Source organism: Branchiostoma floridae, chromosome 10 (genome assembly GCF_000003815.2).
Source record: "Branchiostoma floridae strain S238N-H82 chromosome 10, Bfl_VNyyK, whole genome shotgun sequence".
Classification (NCBI taxonomy): domain Eukaryota; kingdom Metazoa; phylum Chordata; class Leptocardii; order Amphioxiformes; family Branchiostomatidae; genus Branchiostoma; species Branchiostoma floridae.
In genome coordinates this window covers 17,902,753-17,929,424 of record NC_049988.1, presented here as the reverse complement: position 1 = coordinate 17,929,424, position 26,672 = coordinate 17,902,753, and the positions used below count along the sequence as shown (strand labels likewise).

The 26,672-nt window shown below is 42.5% G+C and overlaps 3 protein-coding genes across 3 annotated transcripts in view; 2 read left to right on the top strand and 1 right to left on the bottom strand.

Moving 5' to 3' along the window:
- Positions 1-3,862, bottom strand: part of LOC118425014 (mucin-3A-like) — an 8,527-nt gene extending 4,665 nt beyond the window's left edge. The window contains exons 1-4 of the mRNA XM_035833828.1: positions 2,658-3,862; positions 1,318-1,644; positions 631-963; positions 84-494 (exon numbers count right to left, since the gene is read on the bottom strand). Of these exons, the coding sequence (XP_035689721.1) occupies positions 84-494; positions 631-963; positions 1,318-1,644; positions 2,658-3,859 (2,273 nt within the window). The 5' untranslated portion in view covers positions 3,860-3,862. The remainder of the gene's footprint in view (positions 1-83; positions 495-630; positions 964-1,317; positions 1,645-2,657) is intronic.
- A 10,772-nt stretch (positions 3,863-14,634) lies between these two features.
- Positions 14,635-19,196, top strand: LOC118424267. The gene is made up of 7 exons (XM_035832809.1): positions 14,635-14,737; positions 15,910-16,053; positions 16,880-17,164; positions 17,457-17,542; positions 17,827-17,913; positions 18,530-18,623; positions 18,954-19,196. Exons 2-7 carry the CDS (start codon positions 15,924-15,926, stop codon positions 19,058-19,060), a joined length of 789 nt encoding a protein of 262 aa, XP_035688702.1. The 5' UTR covers positions 14,635-14,737; positions 15,910-15,923; the 3' UTR covers positions 19,061-19,196.
- Positions 19,197-22,829: 3,633 nt separating this feature from the next.
- On the top strand, positions 22,830-26,672 carry LOC118424266. The gene is made up of 7 exons (XM_035832808.1): positions 22,830-22,961; positions 23,637-23,769; positions 24,302-24,586; positions 24,874-24,959; positions 25,267-25,353; positions 25,990-26,083; positions 26,428-26,672. The coding sequence occupies exons 2-7, from the start codon at positions 23,640-23,642 to the stop codon at positions 26,532-26,534; spliced, it is 789 nt and encodes a 262-aa protein (XP_035688701.1). The 5' UTR covers positions 22,830-22,961; positions 23,637-23,639; the 3' UTR covers positions 26,535-26,672.

Here is a 26,672-nt window from a genome sequence, read left to right as displayed (position 1 = left end):
AGCCAGTGGTCGGTGATTTTGTAGTGGTATCTGTAGTTGCTGCAGGCGTTGTTCTTAAAGAGGAAAGTAGTTCTGTGGTTTGCTCTGTTGATAGTGGTTCTGTAGTTGGCGACTCTGTTGACAGAAATGTAGTTGCAGGAGGCGTTGTTACCGCGGTCGACATTTCTGTTGTCCCCTTTGTAGTCGCACTAGTTGTTGTTATGACAGTTGATTGTGCTTCTGTAGAAAATCCGGAGGTTGGTGATTCTGTTGTTGCAAGGGACGCTGTCTCGGTGGTGGAGACTGCTTCCGTGGTTTGCTGCGTGGTTAGCGACTCTGTTGTCCCCTTCGTAGTCGCATCAGATGTTATGATAGTAGACTGTGGTTCTGTGCTAAAAGCTGTTGTAGGTGATTGCGTAGATATATCTGTGGTTGTCTCAACAGTGGACAATAGTTCTGTAGTTTGTTTAGTAGTCGCACTTGATGTTGCTATAATGGTAGATTGTGGTCCTGTACTGGAGCGTGTAGATGATGATTCTGTAGATATTACTGTAGTTGTAGGAGGTGTGGACAATACTTCCGTGGTTTGCTGTGTGGATAGCGACTCCGTTGTTCCCTTAGTAGTCGCACGAGATGTGTTTATTTTGGTACTCTGTGGTTCTGTAGTTAGGCCCGTGGTTGGTGACTCTGTAGACATATCTGTGGTAGCGGGAGGCGTTGTTTCCACAGTGGACAACGGAACAGTGGTTTGTGCTATTGTTGTCAGTGACCGTGTTGTTCCCTCCGTAGTTGCACCAGATGTTATGATAGTGGACTGTGGTTCTGTAGTAATTGCAGTGGATGATAATTCTGTAGACATAGCTGTAGTAGAAGGAGGCGTTGTTTCTACGGTAGATGGCAAGATTGTGGTTTGTACGGTCGATGGTTGTAACTCCGTCGTCGCACCAGATGTTTTGATCGTAGATCCTGGTTTTGTAGTAAAAGCTGTAGTAGGTGATTCCGTTGATGTGTATGTGGTTGTCTCACTTGATGTTGCTATAATGGTAGACTGTGGTTCTGTAGTGGATCCTGTAGACGGAGATTCTGTAGATATAGGTGTAGTTGGAGAAGGTGTTGTCTCCATGGTGGACAATAGATCTGTGGTTTGCTCAGTAGTCGCACTTGATGTTGCTATAATGGTAGACTGTGGTTCTGTAGTGAAACCTGTAGATGATGATTCTGTAGATATAACCGTAGTTTGTGGATGTGTTGTCTCTACAGTGGACAATAGTTGTGTAGTTTGCTCAGTAGTCGCACTAGATGTTGTTATAACGGTAGATTGTGGTGCTGAAGTAAAACCTGTGGTTGGTAATTCTGTAAATAAATCCGTAGTTGCAGGAGGCGTTGTTTCTTGAGTAGACGATGGAGTGGTGGTTTGTATTGTTGTTGTCCGCGTTGTCGTCGTTATGTCGGTAGACTGAGGTTTTGTTGTAAAATCTGTAGTTGGCGATTCTGTAGATATAACCGTAGTTGGTGGAGGCGTTGTAGCGACTGTGGAAATTATGTCTGTGGTTTGTGACGTTGTCAGTGACTCTGTCGTTCCCTGAGTAGTCACGACAGATGTTGTGATAATCGTAGACGGTGGTTTTGTAGTAAAAGGTGTTGTTAGCAATTCCGTAGACATACCTGTAGTTGGAGGAGGCATTGTTTCAACAGTAGATGACAAAATCGTGGTTTGTGCTGTTGTTGGTGGTAACTCCGTTGTCCCCTTCGTGGTCGCACTAAATGTTTTGAGTGTAGATATTGGTTCTGTAGTGAAAGCTGTAGTAGGTGATTCCGTAGATGTATATGTAGTTGTCTCACTAGATGTTGCTATTATAGTAGTTTGGGGAGGTGTTGTCTCGATAGTGGACAATAGTTGTGTAGTTTGCTCAGTAGTCGCACTAGATGTTGTTATAACGGTAGACTGTGCATCTGTTGTGAAGCCTGTAGATGCCGTTTCTGTAGATACGTCCGTAGATGCCGGAGGCGTTGTCTCTTTGAGTTGACGATGGGGTGGCGCGTTTTGTGTTGTTGTTAGCGACTCTGTCGTATGATGTGTTGTTATATCGGTAGATTGCGGTTCTGTTGTCAAATCTGTAGTTGGAAATTCTGTAGATATAACCGTAATTGGTGGAGGCGTTGTCTCGATTAGTCCTGTGGTTTGTGCCGTTGTCAGTGACTCTGTTGTTGCCTTGGTTGTCCCGCCAGATGTTGTTACGATGGTAGAATGTGGTTCTCTAGTTAAAGCTGTTGATAGCAGTGACTCTGTTGTTCCCGTCGAAGTCTCACTTGATGATGATAGAATGGTAGATTCTGTCGTAAAATCTGTTGTTGATGGTTCTGTAGAGATATGAGTAGCCACTTGAGTCGTTTCTAGAGTGGACAATTTCATTGTGCTTTGTTCTGTTGTTGTGGTCTCTGTGGTTGGTGATTTTGTAGAAAAAACTGTAGTTGCAGTAAGCGTAGTTTTTACGGTGGACAAAAGCCCTGTGGTTTTGTCTGATGTTAGAGACTCTGTTGTCCCCGTTGTAGAAGCACCGGATGTTATGATAGTAGATTGTTGTTCTGTTTTAACGCCTGTGGTCGGTGATTCTGTAGACATATCTGAAGTTGCAGGAGGCGTAGTTCCTACAGAAGACAATAGAATTGTGGTTTGCTCTGTAGTAAGGGACTCCGTTGTCCCTCTTGTAGTTCCATCAGACGTTGTAGACGGCAAGACCGTTGTAAAACCTGTAGACATTGAATCTGTAGACAAATCTGAAGTTGTCGGAGGCGTTGTATCTACAGAAGACAGTGGCATTGTGGTTTTCTCTGTAGTAACTGGCTTTGTAGTTACACCAGACGTTGTTATGATAGTCGACTTCGGGTTTGTTGTAAAACCTGTAGAAGGGGATTCTGTAGAGATATCTGAAGTTGTCGGAGGCGTTGTCTCAATGGTTGACAATAGTTCTGTGGATTGTTGTGTTGTCCCTTTCGTAGTAACGGTTGAGTGAGGTACTGTAGTGAAAGTTGTTGGTGGCTCAGTTGTCTCCTTCGCAGTCGTACTCGTACTGGATGTTGTTATGATAGTAGATTGTGGTTCTGTAGTAAAAGCTGTGGATGGTAGTTCTGTTGACATATTTATTGTTGCTGTAGATGTGTCAACAGTGGACAATATTTCTGTGGTTTGTGCGGATGTGAGCGGTTCTGTTGTCTCCATCGTGGTCGCACTGGAGATTGTTGCTATTGTAGATTTAGGTTTTGTAGTCAATTCTGTAGATGTTGTCTCTGTAGACATTTCCGGAGTTGTTGGAGGCGTCGTCGCAATGGTGGACAATTGTTCTGTTGTTTGCTCTGTTCTAAGTGTCTCTGTTGTCCCATTTGCTGTCCCACTAGTTGTTATGACAGTAGATGGTGGTTCTGTGGTAAAAGCTGTAGTGATATCTGTAGATATAGGGGTTGTTGTCTCGATGGTGGACAACAGCGCAGTGCTTCGTTCTGTTGTTAGTGGCTCTGATGCCTCCTTTGTGGTTACACTAGTTGTTGTTTTGAAGGTAGAGAGTGCTTCAGTAGTAGAGCCAGCGGTTGGCGATTCTGTGGATATATCGGTAGTTGAAGGAGGTGTAGTTGCAATAGATGTTATGATAGTAGATTTCGGTTCCGTTGTAAAAGCTGCTGTTGGTGATTCTGTAGACTTATCGGTAGTTGGAGGAGGTGTTGTTTTAATGGTGGATTGCTCGGTAGTCTCCTTCGTAGTCTCACTAGTTGAAGCTACAATGGTAGATTGTAGTCCTGTAGTAAAAGCTGTAGAGATATCTGTAGTCGTAAGGGGTGTTTCAGCCGTTGTTTTCCCCTTGGTTGTCGCACTAGATGATATCATGACGGTAGACTCTGCTGTTAATGTTGTAGTAAAGTCGGTTGTTCGTGATTCTGTTGACGTATCGGTAGTTGCAGGTGATGTTGTTTTGACGGTGGACGTGGGTTGCTCTGTAGTTGGTGAGTCCGTTGTTCCCTTGGTAGTCTCACCAGATGTTGTTATCATAGTAGATTGTAGTTCTGTACTAAAAGCTGTAGAGATATCTGTGGCTGTAAATGGTGTTTGAGATGTTGTTGTTAGTGACTCTGTTGTCCCTTTCGTTGTCGCACTAGATGATGTCATGACGGTAGACATTGGTGCTGTAGTAAAGTCTCTTGTCAGTGATTCTGTTAATGTATCTGTAGTTGCAGGTGGCGTTGTTTTGACGGTGGACAAAAGTTCTGTGGGTTGCTCTGTAGTTGGTGAGTCCGTTGTTCCCTTGGTAGTCTCACCAGATGTTGTTCTCATAGTAGATTGTAGTTCTGTACTAAAAGCTGTAGAGATAGCTGAGACTGTAAATGGTGTTTGAGATGTCGTTGTTAGTGACTCTGTTGTCCCTTTTGTAGTCGCAATAGATGATGTTATGACGGTAGACTTAGGTGTTGTAGTAAAGTCTGTTGTTAGTGACGTATCTGTAGTTGCAGGGGGCATTGTCTCTTTAGTAGACAATGACATTGTTGTTAGTGACTCCTTCGTAGTCGCTCGAAATGTTATGATAGTAGATTGCGGTTCTGTAGTAAAATATGTCGTTGGTGATTCTGTAGACATACCTTTGGTGAGCGGCGTTGTCTCAACGGTGGACAATAGTTCTGTGGGTTGCTCTGTAGTAAGTGACTCCGTTGTCCCCTTTGTAGTCTCACCAGATGTTGGTATGCTTGTAGATTGTGGTGCTGTGGCAAAAGCTGTAGATATATCTGTTGAAAATGACACTGTGGTAGGAGATGGGGATGTTACAGAAGTTGTATTTTCTGTGGATGATGTCAGCGTTGTTCCCGGGGTGGTGACAGCCACAGAGTCGGTGGTCCCGGCACTTGTTAAAGATGTTCCCCCAACAATAGAGGTATTGCCGGCCGTACTTGGTGAGTCCGTTGTCAATACTGTTAGGTGGAAAAGATGTGAGGGTTATATTGTCCCGTTGTGTTATAGAAATGGTTCAAACAGTGATAGATTTTGTATGTTTTCCAGTTAATTTCAGGATGGAAGTTTAGTGGGTTTAAAAAGACAAAACACGCTTTTTGTTACATATCGCAATACCGTATCAGAATATTGGACTTAAGTTTCTATTGTCTTTTGAGACAAATCTTTGCGAATTGCCAATTGCAATGAAATTTTGCCAAGTTGCAATTAAATTTCTATTACTAAGACCACAATTAGAATAGTCCTTCCCATAGATTCTGCTGTCCGATTATTAGAACTGACCTGTACCTGCTTGAATTTAGCGTTCCTGTCCCTCTAACTACTGCCTTTCTTACACTTTTTAGTCATTTTAGTATTCAAAGTCATCATTTTTTCGTTTGCATTTGCAGATTACGCGAGGTGCAGACTTAACATTGGGCCCTATTTGCCGTGCACTGACGCATGTGACTTGGGTGTGTCCTGTTCAAAAACTTGGTTTACACAACTTAGCGTAAACATTGTGCAGGTTCACCTGCCAATCCCCCAACCCCCAGCATCCTTTCCGGATTACTTGTGTATAATCCCATGGAAAATGCTTTATGGGTCATGGCTTTGAACGCAAATGCCGTGGGATCTGATAAGAGGGATTGCGTGACAAACGGCTTACTACAGACCAGAGGCATCATTACCAATGCGGAGTAACAATACAGAGGGTAGTCTCCAACAGTGTACTTACCGGTAGTGGCGTTTGGAAGAGCCTGTGACAAAACCAACATGGTGGCTCCCCATATTAGGACAAGTGATGCTGAGGTCGTTGACCTCATGATGACGACGAGATGTTTTCAAAGTTGAAAAATCTCACATTCTGGACGTAGAAGGACAGAAATTGTATAAATGATTCCAAACATGAGGCGAATAAAATGTTATATTACAAGTGTTTGGTCACTCTTCCGAAGTCAAGGTCTTCATCGACATACAATAGCATTGAACATAGTAAAAGAAAGGTAGAAAAGCTCGTTTAATTACGTGAACTGTTAAGATAGACAAATAGTCTTATGTTGATAGTTGCTAGTAAGGCTGAAATAATGTCTGCTAACTTTTCTTAATATTTTATCTTAAGTTTTGAAATTTTAGATATTTCTCAGGGTATATGCCAGGTGCCCAATTTGTATATTCTTCTAGGCAGGACAAAGAATTGAAATGATAATGATAATCACTAAGTACCTTCGACTCAACCAAGGAGGTTCTATCTTACAGAATCAAAGAAAGTTTTGCACCATTCGATTGCAGACCGATAGCTTCACATTCATCAACATAAAAAAAAATATCATGATCAACCCGAAGTCCAAAGGATTATGAAAGCAATTCTTTTGGTTTTATTGCCCCATAAAATAAACATGTTTTGACATGCCTAAGGCTTTCCATAACAAATGAAAGCGCCGCGTGTTCTGTTGTCATAATTTATTCATCGGTATTTAGAGGCTAACCCCCAGGTGAGTTAAACCACCGGCTCGCTGAATACCAACATTACCTCATGGGGGCGAATGGCACCCTTGTCAGACGCGCATGCGCTTTGATCGATTTTTGGCCACTCTTCCGATTTGTCTTTTTGTCTGTTTATCTTTCATGTCAAGGATCTGTATTTAAGTGGACTCTACTTTGAAACAGGCTCCTGAGACCACGATCCAGAACATTGTCACTTCAAAGCACACCTTAGTGTCTGTCTTTAATCCCAGATTTGCAAAATGTGGGAAGATCAAAAAATCCCAGTGATAATACAGATTTTCCAGATGTTTTGATATATAAGAAAAAAGACAGCATGACACCAGACAGGATCGTCTCATTTATGAGAGAATCACAGGACAAAGTCACAAATGTTTGCCGTATTAGCCAGAGATGTAACTTTTGACTTTGAATTCGCGTGACCCCCATATTTGGGTGTACGATACTATATATAAAAGCATGATTTAAAAGATAACATGTCACACAAAAAGTAGAAAAAACTGTACGGAATTCGTTGAGCGATCTCTTTAAGCTAAATCTGGATCGCGCTGCTGTTGCAGCCTCTTGTAGAAGTTTTACTAACGGTTGTCCCGGTGGATGGTCCTATGGAATGTAGTCACTTTCTATTATAAACAGTGCGAACAGCTGGCTGAAAAAAGTGCTGCGGCTTGGCCTGGATTTAGGCCCTAATCTGCTCACGACAAAAGGGGGGATTGCAGACCACTTGTGGAAAGGAGACGCCACAATGGTAGCAGATTATTAGAAGACGTAGTTTCCAGTGTCTGACCTGGTTGTATTGTCGACAAGGAATAAAATAACTTCAGTTGTGTGTATGTTGTTTAAATCTTTGTCAAAAGAATAAAATAACTGTTATTTCTTTCGCGATAGCTTGATCAAATCAACAAAAGTATGAGATCCGTTTCAAACCCGAATGCACACAAAGGAAACATCAAAATTATCATGTGCACAACGTATGTATTTAAGAATTCGTTTCGGTCGATTTAACACCGAATTAACGGTACGTGTCACATTGCAAATCCAACTTCTTTGCTCTGTCGTAATGTCGCGTGTCTACAAATATAATACGACCAGCTGTGTTGGGGAATTATGCCGTGTTCGCGGTCCTTACACATGATTAACTGACCAGTAGGATGGAAACGTAAGATCAGGTCTAATTTAGGGATTGTTTTCTCGACTTCATCTTTGTAAAAAAAAAGTAACAAGAATGGAGAATTTAATGGTTCAAAAGTCGTGACAAAGCCCCCGTTAAACACCAATATGAATATGATTTCCGTTTCGTCTTTATTGGTGGAGGTTTGGATCAATTGTGCGCTTATGGTTTTGACGATAATTGCTACTGTATATTCAACTAGGAGGTAAAAATAACATTGTACATAGCGACAGTTGCCTTAGGTCACTACAACATTGGGCGTATCCCTAATTGGAACGGCGTGAGTCCATGTTTAACTGCAAATTCTCACAAAGCCTGGGCTACTTTATAATTGCACGGCATCAACATAGTACGACCGTAGTTCGTATGACAAATGTGACAGGGAGGTTTGAACGTCCTCAAGAATTAGTAGTATTCTTAATCTGAAGATGGTTAACATGTGGTATATGGCACAGAAGTGCATGTAGGTGAGCTTGATATTACATGGGCATTTTATATATACATATGACATTATTCAACATGACATACATTAATGTTACTTTACACCTTGAAAATTAATGACTCTGAGACGCAGAAAACTCACCTTTGCCAAGTTTAAGATGACTGGACTTCAGCCAAGCGACCACAGAACATCTTAGGGCACTAAGAAAATCTTGATCTATAATTCCTTAGAAAACTCCCCCAAGACTGTGGAGTGACGATGAAGACACGATGATAGAGTGTCTGAAAGAGTGGAGACTGCCACACATTTTAATTATGGAACAACCTCAAGTGAGGTATGACAGACGGCCAACCAGATGTCACAAGAATATGGAAGAAACCAAAAGGTAAAAGGGGGTGGTGCAAAGTTTGCGTGCTTAGAAACATTAAAAATGTCGTTTTTATTTGATTATGCAAGTCACGGAATGGGCTTAAGGTATGAAATGCAGTTACAAAACGAAATGGGAAAGTACTTATCCATAATGCCTTTCCTTTCATATGTGAATTATGGTTGCAGTCGTCGTTAAGTGAAGTTTACTGTCTCTTCAACTTCTCTTCGCTCCAACTTCTCATCCATTATTTAAACCTTAAGTGAAGAAGAATGATATTGTCAATTTCACGGTCAAATCATGTATTCCCTCGTGTATGTATGCGCAAATGTCAAGCAGCACCGAATAACACAAACTTTTATCATTCTTTCTTTCATTTTATCTGTGTGTTTTTGTTAACTTCACTTCAAATTTCCCCCCATAATACACTGATATACGCGTTAGCATGCGGGAATAGCAAAACTAGCAAATGTTTGTAGGTAATTCTTATGTTAGAGACACAAGAATCATACTCTGGAAATCATTGCCATCTGACATCAAGTCATTGTGTTAACTGTCCAGCTTTAACCAAGCTATCTCAAACATTGTTACCTAGACCTTTGACCTTGAGACACTGTGCTCCATTGTAAATACTCTGATTGTTGATTGTTGTATCTTTTAAATGTATGTAGTATATTGACGTTGATTGCTTTGAACCTTGGATGATTAGCCCTAATGGGATAGAAGGTTTCTTGATAAATGACATAGATGAAGAATTATGTACCAACACATTGTCAAGAAGACTGACTCATGTCATATACTAGTACTTAGTCTCCACACTGCTATGTCCCGACACCTCAACGTTCTATGTTCTATGTTCGAACACCCCTGTGTCCCGAAATGGGGATGTCTGAACATAGGCGTGTCGGAACGTAGTTAGATGTGTAATCACCGATAATTGTCAAAGAAATATGAGTTAAACTATCTTGTCTTTTATACACATTGGATTTATCTATAAATCGGTAGTAATTCTATACCCGTATGGTAACGCGTATACACACTAACAGCAGGATCGTCACTACTTTACAGACAGAGGCTAGGCTCTGGCTTTTTCTTAATGTTTTTATCGGGCTTTGTATTTTGTACTGAAATCTTAATGTCTCAGAAGCCTAACCTCTGTTTGGAGAGTAGATCTAAGGCCCCCTTTCCACCAGACAATGATCTTGTTGCGCTCTCACTGCGACCTTAATAGGATATGTGTAACCTTCACTTTCATACTGGGTATATCATACAACAAGTTAAGGTGTGACTGAGAAGGCAACAAAACGCGCAAAGTGTAAAAAGATCCGTTTCTTTTCTATAGAATTCGTTGAGCGATATGTCAAATTTTAGGTCGCAGAGAGAGCGCGGCAAAAGCGCCGTCCTAGTAAAAAGGGTGTATAAATGGCCAGTGTATTCAGCGAGAACATTTGAAGCCGAGTAGTCGGTGCTGTACAGTTCCGTCGCCCGTTGTAATCAGTGAGGCATCATAAAGATTAATGCCTCTAAAGCCCACCTGACACATAACCTTTGCGCTAATCCACAGGGGATTATCTATCGATTCGTTTGTCTGGGATGAAAATGCCTCGTTCGTTGAGATGAGAAAGTTATATAATTTCGCATGTGAGAAGGTATTGAAGTAAATCAATTGTTTAGCTTATATACAACGTTAGAATCAGATGTATTGTATCAGTCACATGTCATAAAGCACTCTGATGCCAGTGATACAGTACACTGTCACTGTTACTGTTACTGTAAAAGCGGATATGAAACGCTTTCGAGAATTCAATTTCGCGTTAAGGAGAAAAAAATGAGTGTTCGCGAGGCTTAAGTTCGCGGTTGAAATAAGGTCGAAGAAAAGCACAAGGCAGAAAAAAATCTACGGAGTGGCTTTAAGTTCGCTGTGAAGTTCGCGAGCAGAATACTACTGCTAATATTTTGCATTTTACAGTATATCAACAAGCGTCTGTTTTGATCGTAAGCCTTGACAAAAATTTCTAGAAGGGATTATTTCACCAGAAACATAACAAACAAAAGAATCCCGTCTATTGTATCGCTACAGAGTCTGTGGCGGTGACCCCGCACACCTGGTCTGGTGTTTGACGTGTGTTTGACGTCGCCATGACAACGTGCCCCAACACGAGGCGATCCTGAGCAAAGGTTAGCCGACAGGGCGGGACTCTGAGGGGACGTCTGGACAACATAAGTATGACAGACTTCTCCGGCAGACGCTGAATCATGTCATCCGTCGCTGTTAGGCTATGTTGGCGGTCTCTTTGATATTTTGGCACGGTAGGCTGTCGTAAAAATGTCGTTGTACTGACAGACCCAAGGGTACAACAGTAGAAAAAAACAATACGTGCACTGTGTAGAATGTGTAGAGACTTCGAGATTGCGAGACTTACGGATGATGCCTACCTACCGATGCAGACTTACGAACTTTGAGATACCACGGTATATATCTAAGCAGACACTGTGCCAAGTTGTCCCGCGAAGTGTTTGGATTGCTTCATAGATTTCTACAATCGCTAAGGGAGAGAAAGGGAGAGAGATAGAGAGAGGCACAGAAAGAGAGAGAGGTACACACACACTCAATACACACACAGACACAGACACACACACACATACGCACACATACAGACACACACAAATATATATATATACACACACACACACATACAAACACGCACAGAGACACACACGCACACACACGCACACACACAGACACACACACATACACAGACACACACGCACACACACAGACACACACATACACAGACACACAGACACACACGGCCAAGTTTCGTCGATGCAAAGCGACTCCTAGCGACTGTAACACGAACTCCTCTGCTATGTCTTTAAAATAGACTTTATTTGAACAGTTAAACAAAGTTTCCAAGTCCATTTTGATTGATATGTTCAATCCGCTGAATTTTGACCGTTGTATTTTTTTATTTTCTACAAAACGTAAGAAACAGCTGATTTGTCCGAGCTTCACTAGTATTCATGACGTCATGACCACCTACCTTGAACTTTACCCTTTGCGATACTGATGTAGACTAGATAAAGCATCAGAGAATATTTTTTATCTGAAAAATTCAACAAAACACAAAGAGAATATCATATTCTTATTTCATGAATGAAATATTCAATAGGACCACCGAATTTGGCAGTTGATATCTAACTAAAGCACCTGCCACGTTTATGTATGATAAGGGAGTATTCAAGTTAGCAAATACTCCAAAATGGCCGCAGGTTTATATATTTGTGCACAGTTTAACATTACGTCATAGCGGGCATACGGGATGTTCCACCATAGACCACCCGTTGGGGTGCAGGGCCACAACTTACTCCTGACTTGTTGGTGTGGTGCAGTGAAGCATACATGTACGTGCAATACATTAGCGCATTGGGGCAACAATTAACCATTAATCGGCATGCCATCAAATAATTCATGACCGATCTTTCAATACTCTTACTAAGATTTGACAACATCCTGGAAACGTGCTCAATCCTACTAGCTCAATCCTAAGTAGCAGAAGTAGTAGTCGAAAAGCTACGATTCAATAAAGCAAATTCAAGAAAAGTTAGTAAATCGTAGCTTTGGTATACTATTGAAAATAACATTTTCATGACAAGTTGGCATTTTTAGACAAATTTTTCTGAGGTTAAGCATAATTTTTTGCTTGCCTGTTGAGGCTTAGCTTAAGTTTTACCACACCGCACCACACCACAGCTGTTTATACAAAGGTTCAACCGAACGTTCGCACGTTTGAAGATATGTTTGTATAGTTTCACGCCCTACCTGCCTTTCCGTTAGTACACACGTACAGTACACGTGGTGTTTACAAGATGATATCATTTCCCGCAGTGGCCTAGATAATGACTAGTTAACAGCCTGACACTGGTGCATATATGATACATTTTTACGGGCAATCTTGAGCGTGTACTTCAATAATGTGGAATATAAGCAGCATCCACCATATTGCAGCTAATCAACCATATACACCAGTCGACAGTCTTGTATTACAGTTAACGAATGCAAGGCCGTAGAATGACTTGAATGCCCAACGTAGCGAAATCCTACCATAAGAGATATACTTTATTTGTTCTAGATTCCTTTACTTAACTCCATTTCCGTAACCCGTATGTTCAACCCCCGCCTTGGAAAATAGCATGTCCGCCGTGAAACTTTTGATAACATAATGTACCGGTCACCTGATCTACCGAAGGACCCCCCCAAAGGGTCATATCCGGTGACGTCTGTGTTAACCAAATAGTAACCTATTTTAACCTCCTGGCTCTCTCAAGGACACAAGCCAACCATCTGAGTTAACCAAATAGTCTTGATATACCTGTTTGTAGGATTGTAATAGGTCACAAAAACAAGCCAAAAATATTTTCCAAATTTTGTCATTATAGTGTCAACATTAAACTTCGGGCCTCAAGGCGTCTTCCGTTGGAAGGCCAGGCTCTATTAGCCCGGATGTGCATCTGCGTCGTGATTGGTTGAAAGCGGTATCAACAACTTAAACGGAAATACCGTTTGGAAGCAAATGCCCGAAGGAGGTGTGTGCCATGATGATGCCATGCTTTAAGTAATAAAGCAACATTTGGCAGCAGCACGCCCGTACGGACAGTAGTGTTCTCATTAAAGCTAAGGGCACAACCCGTCGTACTTACAACTTTGTGGTGTCTACGTGCCAAAACGTTGGCAATCGCACAGAGATTGTACGTTGTAAGCACGTACAACTCACTTACCACTTGAACAACGAACGATGCACGCAACCGGCTCACGGCCAGGCGTGTCGTGCAGACCACATACTTACACCTTAGCTTGCGCAACCGTGCGAGAGACATGCGTTGAGACGTACTCCTTCCCTGCTCTTGTCAGTCCTTCCCCACGATTTTGGAAAAACGTGGTGGACATGACCTCTCAAAAAAACGTACGAACAAAAAACACGTACGGCGGGTTGTGCCCCTAGCTTAACGAATAACATGCTTTGCGCATTAAGTCCACGTGCTCCTTTTTCTGGTAACATCCTCTATTATAAAGTATCAATACTCAACGTCCATAGCTGGACTTCAATAAAGTAACACATATAATTCATGACATTTTGAACATAAAAAGATACTAGACATGCAAATGAAGATTTGAATTGCATAATTAATTGAAAAATGGCAAAACAGCTCAATGATAATAATGATAAATGATGGAAACTTTATACTTATAACATGTATTGATTAGTTGAAATGGAACATCACCATGCATTAGTTTTGCAAATGTATAAGGAATTTGCATAAAATCTATGTCATGAAGTGCAATACTCGTCCAAACCCTACACAATTTTGTTAACCAATATCTTTTGGATGTCTTAAGCGCAATGCACTTTATTCACCAGGTTTAACCCATTCTTGCATAATTTTATGCTCTCCGCAAAATGTACGATAAGTTTACGCGTAAATGGTTTACCAAAGGGCGCGGTGTACCGGTAGCCAATCGGATGTAAAGATATGACACCCGGCGCTATCCAAATACTATGAACATGCTGACAGACCGGGTGCAAATGAAGAAAAATACCAATTAAAGGGCCACACAAATGACCTTTTCGTGAATGACCTTTTCATTTCACAAATAGCATCCTCCGTAGAATTAAAATGTTGAAATTAAGTGCGATTTCCTGAAAATGTGCAAAAAAGTTAGATACCTGATTCTTTTTTAAGATAGAACGTATTTGTACAATTGTCGTGCAATGAAGTTCTTCTATATTTGCGGTTACAAGAATGGAAGCGACACTATATGTATAACTAACAAACTAGCGTCAAACAAACTAGTGCAAAGCGTGCCGCTAGAGTGCTTACTATAATACAGACAAGTGTCGCTACAACAACGTAAACGCTCAAGCTACTACAACACACGACGTGTCACTTCTACAACACGACTCAAGGCTACGAAAAGCAACACGCGCGCGGATGGCATCCATAACATAGACTTGCTGCGGCCTAATTTTTAAAAAGGGACGTAAAAATATGTCATCAGCAGTAAATTGTTGAATAAGCCTCGCAGCGGATACCGGTGATACGGCAAACATCGGATACGGCGTGTCACTATCAGCGGGACGGATACTCGGCAGTGTACACCGTCCTGAAGGTCGTGTGACATCCGCGCAAGGTCACAGCTGTTCGCGGACCTCTATATAACCTTAACGCGACCTGCGTCGGCCCATCCACTGTACACGGTGAAAGTTACACACCCTGATCCCGATCAACCGAGTTGGTGAACACGTAAGTTTATTTTTAACATATCTTTGCGTCAAGTGTAAATTGATTTTGTAATTCAAGGTCTGAAGGGTTACAGTTATACTCACAGAAACATGTACATATGATAACATCACAAATTAATGCCTCGACTATGTATATCGCTGACTCATATCTATAAGTATACACTACGTTGAATATTCAAGAGAAAAGAAGAATTCTGTAGTACTCGTATAAGGGATTGGTACCAGTTTTTCTAATTGGACCGGTCCAGAAAACCGGACCTGAAAAAAAATGGGTGGAAAATGAACAGATTATATGATCAGATATTTACACGTTTTAAAGCTTACCAATCGAGGAAAATAACAAGAGCAAAGTAAAGTAGAGTCTATAGTCATTTCTACCAAGTTTTAAAGTCAATCATACAGAGGCAATAAGCCATGTAGGATTTCAAACGCTAGTGGAAGTCGAATACACCACAAAACAGATTTCTTTGTAGCGCTCAAAATGGGCTACTGCTTTGAGTATCATTCATTCACATAATGAATCAGGTTCAGGTCTGGACCTGGACCTGGACCTTATCCTCTGGACCTGAACCGGACCTGTGCCTGAATTTTCTGTACCGGTGCCCACCCCTATCTCGTACCATTGCGTCGTTGCATAATGTATTGTCATTCAGTCTTAACTGTTTTCAAATATTTCGTGTAATTGTCATCACTAAGTTTATCCATTGAGTAAGTTTATCCAATAGTGCTGCCGTTTCCAAATTCATTTCAATCTTTTCTGTATGACACAAATGTTCACATTGTTCATATCCTATATAATAAAGTTCTTTAGGCACAACCAATGAGTACTTAATTCCAACGTTTCGATGTACTATCGTAGAGTGGAATTTGTTCTTACCAAGTACAGTAGGGGCATCTTCTCTGGGTAGTTTTAAAGAACACTTGCAGATAGATGTGCAAAAGCTAGGTGTGACGGGTCCATCGGTGTAATATAACTAACTGCGGCCGCGCCGCGTGCCTGCGAATTTAGATGCAGATACGGATGTCTATCAGTCACCATCATCAGGATAGAATGACTGGAAATTACTTCTTGCGGCTACTTATAGCCCATGTATGTGCCAAAAGAACCTTACTATTTGAATCATTGCCAACCTGATGAAGTTATTTACGGATGTTCACATTGTTGTTTTGTAGACTATTCTATAGTCATGAAGGCGTTTATCGTGATCGCTCTGCTGTGCCTCGGAGGTGCCCAGGCGGGTCTCCTGGACGATCTGGCCGCCGCCACCACTGCCGCCCTGGACGGCATCCTCTCCACCGCCCAAACCGCCGCACAAGGTGACTACTTTTTGTTTCAGTAGTTTACCAGGCTGTACATACGTGGTCCATCATCCTACGCAGGGACAGCCAACGGCGAAACCGCCTGTCTGGATGTACCCTGCTTTCTCAACCGTCACCTTTAGTTCATGACCGCCCTTCTTATAAATATTGATGAGCTCACCCTTACGAGACCCCTTTTTTAAACTGAAAGGCCTATTCTCTGATTGGCTGACAGCTGGTTTGGGGGGCATGCCCACAGGAACAAAGAGTGACGATTGAGAAAGCAGGGTACATCCAGACAGGCGGGTTCGCCGTTGGATGTCCCTGTGTAGTAGGATGAGACGTGGTCATCAAATGACACGTCCTATTTTCCCCACCAAGTTGGTTAGTTTGCATCTAGTTGTGGTCAAAAATACTAAACACGCGTGGAAGCTCATTTTTTAAGAGTGTAAATGTAATGATGGCAAAAGAAAATAGCAACTGAACAATTCAGGGATGTTGTACATCATTTTCGATGAAGTAAGATACTTTGACATTGAATTAGAAATAGATTTTGGGCCGTAGTTTCAAATGACCGATTGCCTAGCCTACATTGGCCTAGCGGGCGCCAAAGGTATAGTTCCCTGCTTTGATTTGTCTATGGGCAAGACAATTTACTAGACAATCAAAGCTCTTCTAAGTAAAAATAATGGGTACATGAATTACCTGGGAGGTAAAACGCTGTGGAAGGACATGGATAGGATCCAACTTCCAATTGTGTTCCCTCAACACCATCCATTGCTCCTCGGGCTTCAAAAAGGTTATGGGACCACATCTACCTGCTTTTAAAAATGCACATTTTCAGAACTTGTGGACACCTACGTCCCCGTCCTCGGCCAGGCCGCCCAGCAGCTGGTGGGAGAAGCGGTTCAAAGTCTGGGAGATTCTCTGACCGGTCTCGTCAGCGGTAAGAGGAAGCGCCAGGAGTTCCAGACCGAGATTGGAGAGATTCTTCACAATGGCATCCAGGGTCTTCTGGAGCACGCTACCAACGCCATCAACAACGTCCAGACCGCTCTGACCGGGACCATCAACTCCCTGTTCGGGACCTCCACTGTCGACCCTGCTCAGGCTATCGCCACCACTAAGCGTGAGTGGTTTATGTTACTGTCAAACTCTTCAAACTTCGTGCTTTTCTCCACCATTCTAACTAGACTTGCACTTTATAACCTGTAAGAATGTCTTTTTATGTCAGCGACGTTGCTGATGTCTCTCGTCTAGTTGCTCGGATGTTCTTACCTCTTTCCCCATGTCATTTGAATGACATTTTCGACCTTTTACTTAGTCTCGTGTACATGTATCTCTGAACACGTTTGCTAGACTGTTTTTTCTTGATACTTTTAGTATATTTTGGTAACCTGCTCTTGAAATTTTGTTTTCAGTTCTTCTGAAGAAGAACAACCTGAAGGCCAAGAGCAAGATCGCCATGGCCGGCCAGAAGATGAAGGCTGTTGCTGCCAAGAAGATGGTGAGTTCCCCACGCTTGTGTCACTACGGATGGACAGACCAATGATTGCACAAGAAGTATCGTACTTCTGGACCAAGAATCACGCAAGATGATACAATCTTTCAGTGTATAGTTTGTAGTGAGATGTTTTAGAACAGAAATGCACATAAAATTTGCATTAGATATTTACAAAATACAAAAGTTACCCAATCCACTGGATAAAACCGTAAGTTTTGCAAACGGTCAGAGATCTATGTAGCATGTGCTTTCATGTCTTTATTTCATGTTTTAATTAATCTTTTCAGTCCCGTGGCTTCTTCGATGACCTTGCTGCCGGTGTGTCCACCATCTTCCAGCCCGTCGTCGACCAGGCCGCCCTTGCTTTCAACCAGGTCAGCCGCCAGACAATAGACATTAGCTCTTCAATTTACAGGGCGATACTTGACGAATATGCTTCTTTTTCGGTCATCTTTGACAAAAAATGTATGTTTTTGGCTCATATGCCCTTGTATTACAACCTAATGACCTGAAATTCGGAACATAGGTGCATTGGACATATAAGCAGGTGAACATATCACCACTTTCTTCATCGATCACTTTAAAAATTAGCTATTCGGAGATTTTTAGCCATTTTTAACTAAAAAAGTATATTTTTTGCTCCTATGCTCTTGTATTAAAACCAAATTACGTGAAATTTGGCATGAAGGTGTTTAGGACATGTGCCAACAGTACTTCATTTTCTCTTTAGGCACAGATTACTTAAATTGTTGATTTTTGGGATTTTTACCATTTTCAGATTAGACATAATAATTAGTTTGGGCTCTTATGCCAATCTGAAATTTGCTTTGGTATGACGTTGCGTACGGTATGTGGCCACAGGGCTCTATTTACACATGTGGTGTACATCACTTGATAATTGTGTATTTTGGGAATTTTTGCCATTTTTGAAAACCTAACATACTAGCTTATCTCAACATTTCAGTAACCATCGGTGTGTTTTCTTTGTAGCTCGTTGATGCCGCCACCGCTGTGGGCTCCCAGGTGGTCGAACATGGCACAACCCTCATCAACAACCTCAGCACCACCGTCAACGACACCATCAGTAAGTTTAGCTACATGTATTGACGGTTATGGATTGTAAGCATCTCTTTTGAGTTTGTAATTTTGATTATCCTATATCAGCGTACATTCATAATTGTACTGGTACAGATATATTACCAGACTCTGCGATTTTCTTGTCTTCATTGTATCAAATTGAGACCAATCGTCAGTTTTCTTTCAGCAGTACCTGTATGGATAATGTCAAGCCTCACTTATCCCTTAGTCTTCTTTGACGTTGTGGACAACGCTGAGCAGAACACCATGGTCAGTTAATTTTAATGATCATTTAGCGCATATTGTCATTCTTTTCCCCATTTTTATAAAAATACAGACTCCCTGACTAGTGTTGCCCAGCCCTACATCGATGACGCCAACACCATCATCGACTCCGTCACCAACCACTTCAGCGAGACCTTCGGCGCCGACACCACCGCCTAAACACGAGGGCTCGTAGAGAAGGTTCCTACCGACTGAAGTACATCTAAGACACTGCTTAGCCGCAAACTCAATGGTGTTTTTGTAGGTCAAGGACATTTCTTTCGCCGTTATCCGAAATAAAGTAACTCGGATCTGATAATGCCTCTTTGTTTTCCTACATCACCTATGTCTAGTGAGGGCTAGGCTGACGTGTTTATGGCATTGTGTATGTTTGTATAGTCCCGATTTAGGATTATCCGAGGACTAGACCAGGTCATATTGTACTTATGTGAAAGGACGTCTTATGAGGAAAAATCCCTTAAGCGTTTTGAGTACACTCTGACAGTCATCTTCGGACATGATGGACTATGTGAGCCCGTAGAATCAGTTGATTAATATCCACTGTGCCTAGGGAATTAATACAAGGCGGAGATCTGCATCTTCCGCCCCCCCCCCCCAACACACACACACACACACACACTGACGTCAGACATTTTAGACCAGGGTGGAGTTAGGAATCGAATCAAAGGCCTTTAATCTTGTGTCCGCCAGCCTAACTACGTATATTCGAGCTCAACTCCTCAAGCATGCAGAGGTTGATGGGGGGAAAATCTTGCCATTTTTTATATGCCGCCTTTTACTGTCAGCTAACCATGCGCGGATTTAGGGGGGGCGCACCCGGCGCGCGCCCCCCCTTTGGCTGGACCCCAAAAAAAATTCGGCTGGACCACAAAAAAAAAAGAAATTCCACAAATAAATCCAGAAAATCAGCGAAAGTTTCAGCGAAGCGGCGACAATACCAAGCCGCTAACCAACAATACCAAGGCGCACTCCTCCCGCTTTTACTTCCTCATTGTGTCGGTCTTTGCGGGCATAGCCAGAATGTTTCGTAACCAGGACGTTGGCAATACTCCCGCCCTCCTTCGGACCTCGCTTATGTTCCATCTGACTCTAATATTGTTATTATATTTGCTATTTTGATGCCCTATTAGCCCATGTGGACTGAGCGACGCAGGATACAATACATGTTAAACATTCATTCATTCATACTGTGACGGTAAATGTCAGGAGTAAAAATGTGTCAAACTTACGATATGTCTCCGCTAAGGGACTTGACGATATTTACCGGGGGGAGGGCTGATGCAAAATGGGTCAGGTAAAAAAAAAAACGGCGATCTTTTCCACTACACATGTACGATATTTACACAAAAGAAACTAAATTAATGTTCTACTTGGAAGAGACTTGGGTACATTTTAGTGATATCGTGACGAAAACCGCTGCAATACTGCTGTAATCATTCCAAAACGGGAGTTATTTCGGCCAACCAACAAACTTGCCGAAAAATTTTCTCGCCATCATATGCATGATTGCGTCATATATGCACGCAGCAGAGAGCCCGCCGTCACGAAAGTAAACATCGTAAATAATGTTTCATCCCGTTGCCGTCCGTGAACCATTCCGTTTACAAAGAACCGATGCACACAGGATTGATATTGATACCAATTTTAGGCTTCGTAAACTTCGTGCGAACATGGAATTACACGACAGAGGCGGCTGCAGCAAATTTCTTATGGGGAGGGTGAACTATATTGACGTAATCCTAGGGGGTCCGGTGGCATGCTCTCCCGGAAAAATTTTGAAATCTTGACTATCTGAAACGATCTTTCCTAACTTTTGATGGACAAATTTGCTGGCAGACTAAGCTAAGTTTAATAGCCTTTCTAGTAGGGTTTTTAGCTTATATTATTGAGGGCGACGACGCCCCCAACGTATTTTCACAACTTTGAGCGCACGAGCCGTCGCAAGGTAGATCTGGAGAAAAATGTTGAAATTTGAACCCTCTGAAACAGGATTTTCTGCACTTTGAGGGATAAACTTTGCTGGTAGACTATGCTAAATGTAATGACATTTCTGTCAGGGGAAAAGATTTTTGATGGCGACGAGCGCCAGAGCGTCGTGGGCGCCGGAGGCGCAAGCCGTCGCCAGGCACGTCCAGAGAAAAATTGAAATCTTGACCATCTGAAACTTCATTTCCTGCGTTTTAGGGGCACATTTTGCTTGTATTTTTAAGGCCCCGTTTTAATAGGCATTTTTTTTTCAATGGCCCTCCCCCCGGCTCAAGACATGTTTCGATGGCCGTTCCCCCATGCCAAAAATATGATTGTTGAATGTGAGATTGCTATAAAAATCAGTGTTCTTTCGTTTATTATATTTGTTCAGCCCTAAAAGTCAGTGTTGATTTGTTGGTTATTTTTGCACAGAAATGGCTCTAAAATGCACCAGAGAGCCTCTTTATTTTAAAAAGTTCTCGGGGGAGGCCCCCCAAACCCCCCCAAAGAGAGGGGGGGAAACCCCCCTCTCGTGCTCTCCCCCCGCGCAGCTACGCTGCGCATTCGTGGCCTTCAACCTCTGCTTGGGGAGTAAGCTACTCGGTCATTCGAACCCACAAGTGTCTATGGACATGTACACAACATTAGAGATATGTAGTACAGCTTGTACGTGCTGATGACAAACTTTTTTTCATCTTTTGACATTGCTTTGAAACTTGTGACAGCCCGGCCGGGCCCCGGGTTGGAAATGTGACCCCAGCATAAGGCCAACAATCAAGATAGTATCAAATGGTAATCGCTCAATGCAATTGCGTTGCGGTCCTGCAAGCTGTAGCATCCTAGCAATTTAGTAAGTCTAGTAATGTGTATCTGTTTAAATGTATCAGTGTATTTGTATTGGCACCGTTTCCCGCCATTCCTCGACACTGTGACCTGCTCGTGACAGAGGTCATGCACAAAGCTCGACAAACTCGGTCGGGTCATGTGATCATGCGGTAGAAATCTCACGAGAGCATACGAGACTTGTGTTGTTTCAAAATGGCCCTGGAGATTTTGTAGGTCAGGATGGGATGCCAACTTTTGAGTCTACAAAAATCAATAATATTAATAACTTAAAGGCAAATCATTATGCCCAGTATTAAATATCCATAACAAAAATCCATTAACAAAATTTCCAGCTCAAAAAAGAACAAGAAACAGCCATGACTTCAAATACCAGTTATCAGTTACTAACCTATGGTTGATGTGTTTAAAAATTCGTATTTTCCCAGAACTATCGTAGAGTGGAATTTGTTATCACCAAGCACATACAGTAGGGGCACCTTCTCTGGATAGCTTTAAAGAACGCTTGCAGGTAGATGTGCAAAAGTTAGGTGTGACTGGTCGTTCAGTGTAATATAACCAGCTGCTGCCGCGCCGCGAGCCTGCGAAGCTGGTGTGTTACGCCGAATGGCTGTTATACCGGCTATATAGATACATATACAGATACAATAAATAGTCTACCATCTCGTGGAGTACTTTATGAAATATTTGCCAGAGGCGACTTTATGGCTGGGACAGAAACCAGGTTAATTCCAAAGACAAAGTTTTCCTCCGACTTCCGTCGATTTACTTTGCCACATGTGAAGTTCAGGTAAGACGATTTCAGAAAAACGAAGGCACTTGTGTTTCCGGAATTATTCATCTCAAACTTTCGTTGATTGCCTTTCAGTAAAATTTCTTAGAACATCGTTGCGCATGTCATGTTACTTCATGTAATAGTAAGAGGCTTTGAAAAATAGCAACGTACAACACATATTTGAAATATCGAACGAGACCTTACAACGGATATCAGGTGATACGACAAAGCAATCACCCTATCTATGAAATCGTCGCCTTTTTACGGATACGGGAGGTTTGACTGCCGCGTATAGGAGGGGTGGGTACGGAAAGTTTGCCCAAGGTCGTGTGACATCCGCTCCATATCACAGCTGCGTCATGTCCGTGGAGTTCTATATAACCGCCAGACGCTTTACGTCGTCCCATCCACTCGTACATCTAACGGTGAGAGTTACTTGTCTTGGTGTTCTTGCTCAACTACCCTGGTAAAACAGTAAGTATAGCGTTTGAATTCTTTCCTTTGTTTTTATAAGTAAACGTAGTAAAACTGAGTCTTTTTTTGCGAAAGTTGATTGTAGTTAATAGAGTGTTTCTATCTAAACCTGGGATTCATTCAATTTGTGGGGGGTATAATCACTTGGCGAGTATAACAAACGTTTACGACATTGACTCAAAGTTATCACTATTCGCCGGCCTCATCACATTAACAATATGGTTAATGTGATGAGGCCGTTAATGTGATGAGGCCGTTAATGTGGTTAGCGACACTGCCTCAGGACCAAAGTTTCAGTACTTAAAGACAGGGCGTAAAGTCTTGGTCATTGGTCATCGTACTTCGTCGAAAAAAAGCAATGGGAATTTCCCCCGTACAATTTGAAAAAAAAAATAACGGTTCTTGGTTGATGTCAATGTGCAGATGTTGGCACATTGAGGCACCAAACCCGTAATATGCTTTTGGCACAAAGACGAAGAGACTTGGTGGGCGTCATTCCACCGCCAGGGAAAGTCGTGTAAAGTGTCTTTCCCAAGGGAACAATGTCAGGGCATGGTGGGTATCGAACTCGGGACCTTTTGATTCCGAGCCAAGTGCTCTACAAGTTGCGCCACACCAAAGCCACCAATACTGTACAAAGCATCTGTCTAACATATCATCACCTCTGCCTTTCAGATCATGAAGGCGTTTATCGTGATCGCTCTGCTGTGCCTCGGAGGTGCCCAGGCGGGTCTCCTGGACGATCTGGCCGCCGCCACCACTGCCGCCCTGGACGGCATCCTCACCACCGCCCAAACCGCCGCACAAGGTGACTTGTTCAGGTTATTTATCATTAGAACATCAGACAAGGGTCAAAGCAAACTTCACTGGTTCTTTGAATTGGATTTGCTAATTTAACAGCAAAATTTGCCCCTCAAAATGCAGGAAATTGCGCTTGAAAGGGTCCAGATTTGAGATTTCCCAGACCCCCCTTGCGACGGCTGGCGCCTCCAGCGCTAGCAATAGTGAAAATATGTTGGGAGGGGGGCCGTCGACCTTAAAAGTATTTTTCTCTAATAGAATTGTCATTGAATTTAGCTTAGTCTGGCAAGAAAATGGCTTTTCAGAGGATCTAGATGTCAAAATTTCCCCAGACCTCCATTGCGACGCCTCGCACCGCTGGTGTCGGACATGATGAAAATATGTGGGGAGAGTCGCCCTCAAAGACCTACGCCGAAAGCATTGTGTATTTTAATAGAAATTCCATTAAACTTGTGCAGCAAATTTTGCCCTTAAAATGCAGAGAATAGCGTTTCAGATAATACGCCTAACGTCTAATTACGCCTAGCGTCTTTCTTCAGAACTGTTGGACACCTACGTGCCCGTCCTCGGCCAGACCGCCCAACAGCTGGTGGGAGAAGCGGTTCAAAGTCTGGGAGATTCTCTGACCGGTCTCGTCAGCGGCAAGAGGAAGCGCCAGGAGTTCCAGACCGAGATCGGCCAGATCATCCACGATGGCGTCCAGGGTCTTCTGGAGCACACCACCCAGGCCATCCAGAACGTCCAGGACGCTCTCACCGGCACTATCGACTCCCTGTTCGGGACCACCACCACCGACCCGGCTCAGGCTATCACCACCACTAAGCGTGAGTGTCTGTCAAACTTGTCAAATTCATACATCGTGCTTGTCTCTACCAACCTGTCTAAACTAATAGTGTTTTACCTGTAAGAATTCCTTTTTGTTAGAGCCTGCGGAAAACAGTTTATCATCTTTACGAGCTAGTTGATCTGATGTTCATGCGTCTTTCCCTTCATCATTTCCATTTTACTAATTCTTGCATACATATATGTACGGAATCTAACGTCACATTCGGCGTTTGTCTTGATAGTTCCAGCATCTTTCGGTAGCCTGCTCTTGAAATTTTGTTTTCAGGTCTTCTGAAGAAGAACAACCTGAAGGCCAAGAGCAAGATCGCCATGACCGGCCAGAAGATGAAGGCTGTTGTTGCCAAGAAGATGGTGAGTTCCCTGCGCTTGTGTCACCACGGATAGGCAGACCAATGATTGCATGAGACGTACCGTACTTCTGGAGCAAGAATCACACAAGATGATACAATATTCCAGTGTAGTTAGACGTTTTAGAACAGAAATACACATAAAGTTCGCATTAGATCTTTACAAAATACAGAAAGCATCTGGATAAGTGTAATGAACGGTCAGAGGTCCATAACGCATCTGCTACCTTTCATCAAGCGGTAAAAAAGAGGTCTAACAAAACTAGAATGACTTTCAGGTCTTTATCTTATGTTTTGATTCATCTTTTCAGTCCCGTGGCTTCTTCGACGACCTTGCTGCCGGTGTGTCCACCATCTTCCAGCCCGTCATCGACCAGGCTTCCCTGGCTTTCAACCAGGTCAGTCGCCAGAACATAGATCTCCTCTTCAATCTACAGCAATGCTTCTTAACGTGGTCTTTCTTACCTTTCTAGGAAAATTGAAAGACGAAAAAAATTATCATTGTGGAGTTCTGTGTCGAAAATTGCCTCTTTATTCTCCACGGCAATGTTTTTACGTACGCTTCTTGACAAGGTGTTGTCTTTCCGGCCAGGAAAATTGAAAGACGACCAAAATTATCATTGTGGAACCACGTGCCATGTTGAACCGCGAGTCCTGTGTCGAAAGTAGAGTTCTGTCTCGAAAATAGAACACCCTGGAGAGAGATGCCACCTCTTATGAACAATTTATTCCTGCAGACGGTTGATCGCAATTCCCGAAGTACATGTTTTAAAAATGATGTGTAAAACTCGCAGGAGCACCAACACTAGTAATTTGTTTGCTAACGGAGGTAAACGCGAGACGTCTTTTGTTGCTGGACAGTCTAGTGTCTATCTAGTAAATAACTACATGTCGGTAGTTTTAAGAAGTTCAGTTTATGATGGTTTTGATTTGGGTAAAGCGTTTGATGTACAACGAGGAATTTAATTCATACCTATACAAAGAAGTAGATATTCATCAACATTTCAGTAACCATCGATGTGTTTTCTTTGTAGCTCGTTGATGCCGCCACCGCTGTCGGTGCCCAGGTGATCGACCACGGCACAGCTTTCCTCGACAACGTCAGCACCACCGTCAGCCAGACTATCGGTAAGTTTACCTCCATGTACATCTATGTACCGCTGCCTACAGTTTAATGACGGTTATGGATTATAATCATTTCTATTGAGTTTGTAATTTTGATTGTCCTATACTACTGTACATTTAAGTGTTACTTGTACAGATATGTTACCAGACTGCGATTTTCTAGTCTTTTTCTATCAAATTGAGACCAGCCATCAATTTTCTTTCAGCAGTACTTGTCTACCCTCATGTATCTCTTAGCCTCCTTTGACGTTGTGGGCAACGCTAACAGAATACTAGCCTATTTCATCCATTATTTAGCTGATATTATAAAGCTAATGCATTCTTTTCCCTCTCTTTTTAAAACACAGACTCCCTGACTGGTGTCACCCAGCCCTACATCGATGACGCCAACACCATCATCGACTCTGTCTCCAACCACTTCAGCGAGACCTTCGGCGCCGACACCACCGCCTAAACACGCAGAGAATGTTCCTACCGACTGAATTACATCTAAGACACTGCTGCTTAGCCGCAAACTCAATGGTGTTTTTGTAGGTCAAGGACATTTCTTTCGCCGTCATCGGAAATAAAGTAAATGTAAGGGTACCTCGGA

What these genes read in the sequence shown, in the direction of transcription:
- LOC118424267 (XM_035832809.1), top strand. Translation starts at nt 15,924, where the DNA reads ATGAAGGCGTTTATCGTGATCGCTCTGCTGTGCCTCGGAGGTGCCCAG. An exon ending in CGCCCAAACCGCCGCACAAG is followed by an intron (nt 16,054 to 16,879) that starts GTGACTACTTTT and finishes GCACATTTTCAG; the next exon opens with AACTTGTGGACACCTACGTC. An exon ending in CTGTTGCTGCCAAGAAGATG is followed by an intron (nt 17,543 to 17,826) that starts GTGAGTTCCCCA and finishes TAATCTTTTCAG; the next exon opens with TCCCGTGGCTTCTTCGATGA.
- LOC118424266 (XM_035832808.1), top strand. Translation starts at nt 23,640, where the DNA reads ATGAAGGCGTTTATCGTGATCGCTCTGCTGTGCCTCGGAGGTGCCCAG. An exon ending in CGCCCAAACCGCCGCACAAG is followed by an intron (nt 23,770 to 24,301) that starts GTGACTTGTTCA and finishes GTCTTTCTTCAG; the next exon opens with AACTGTTGGACACCTACGTG. An exon ending in CTTCCCTGGCTTTCAACCAG is followed by an intron (nt 25,354 to 25,989) that starts GTCAGTCGCCAG and finishes TTTTCTTTGTAG; the next exon opens with CTCGTTGATGCCGCCACCGC.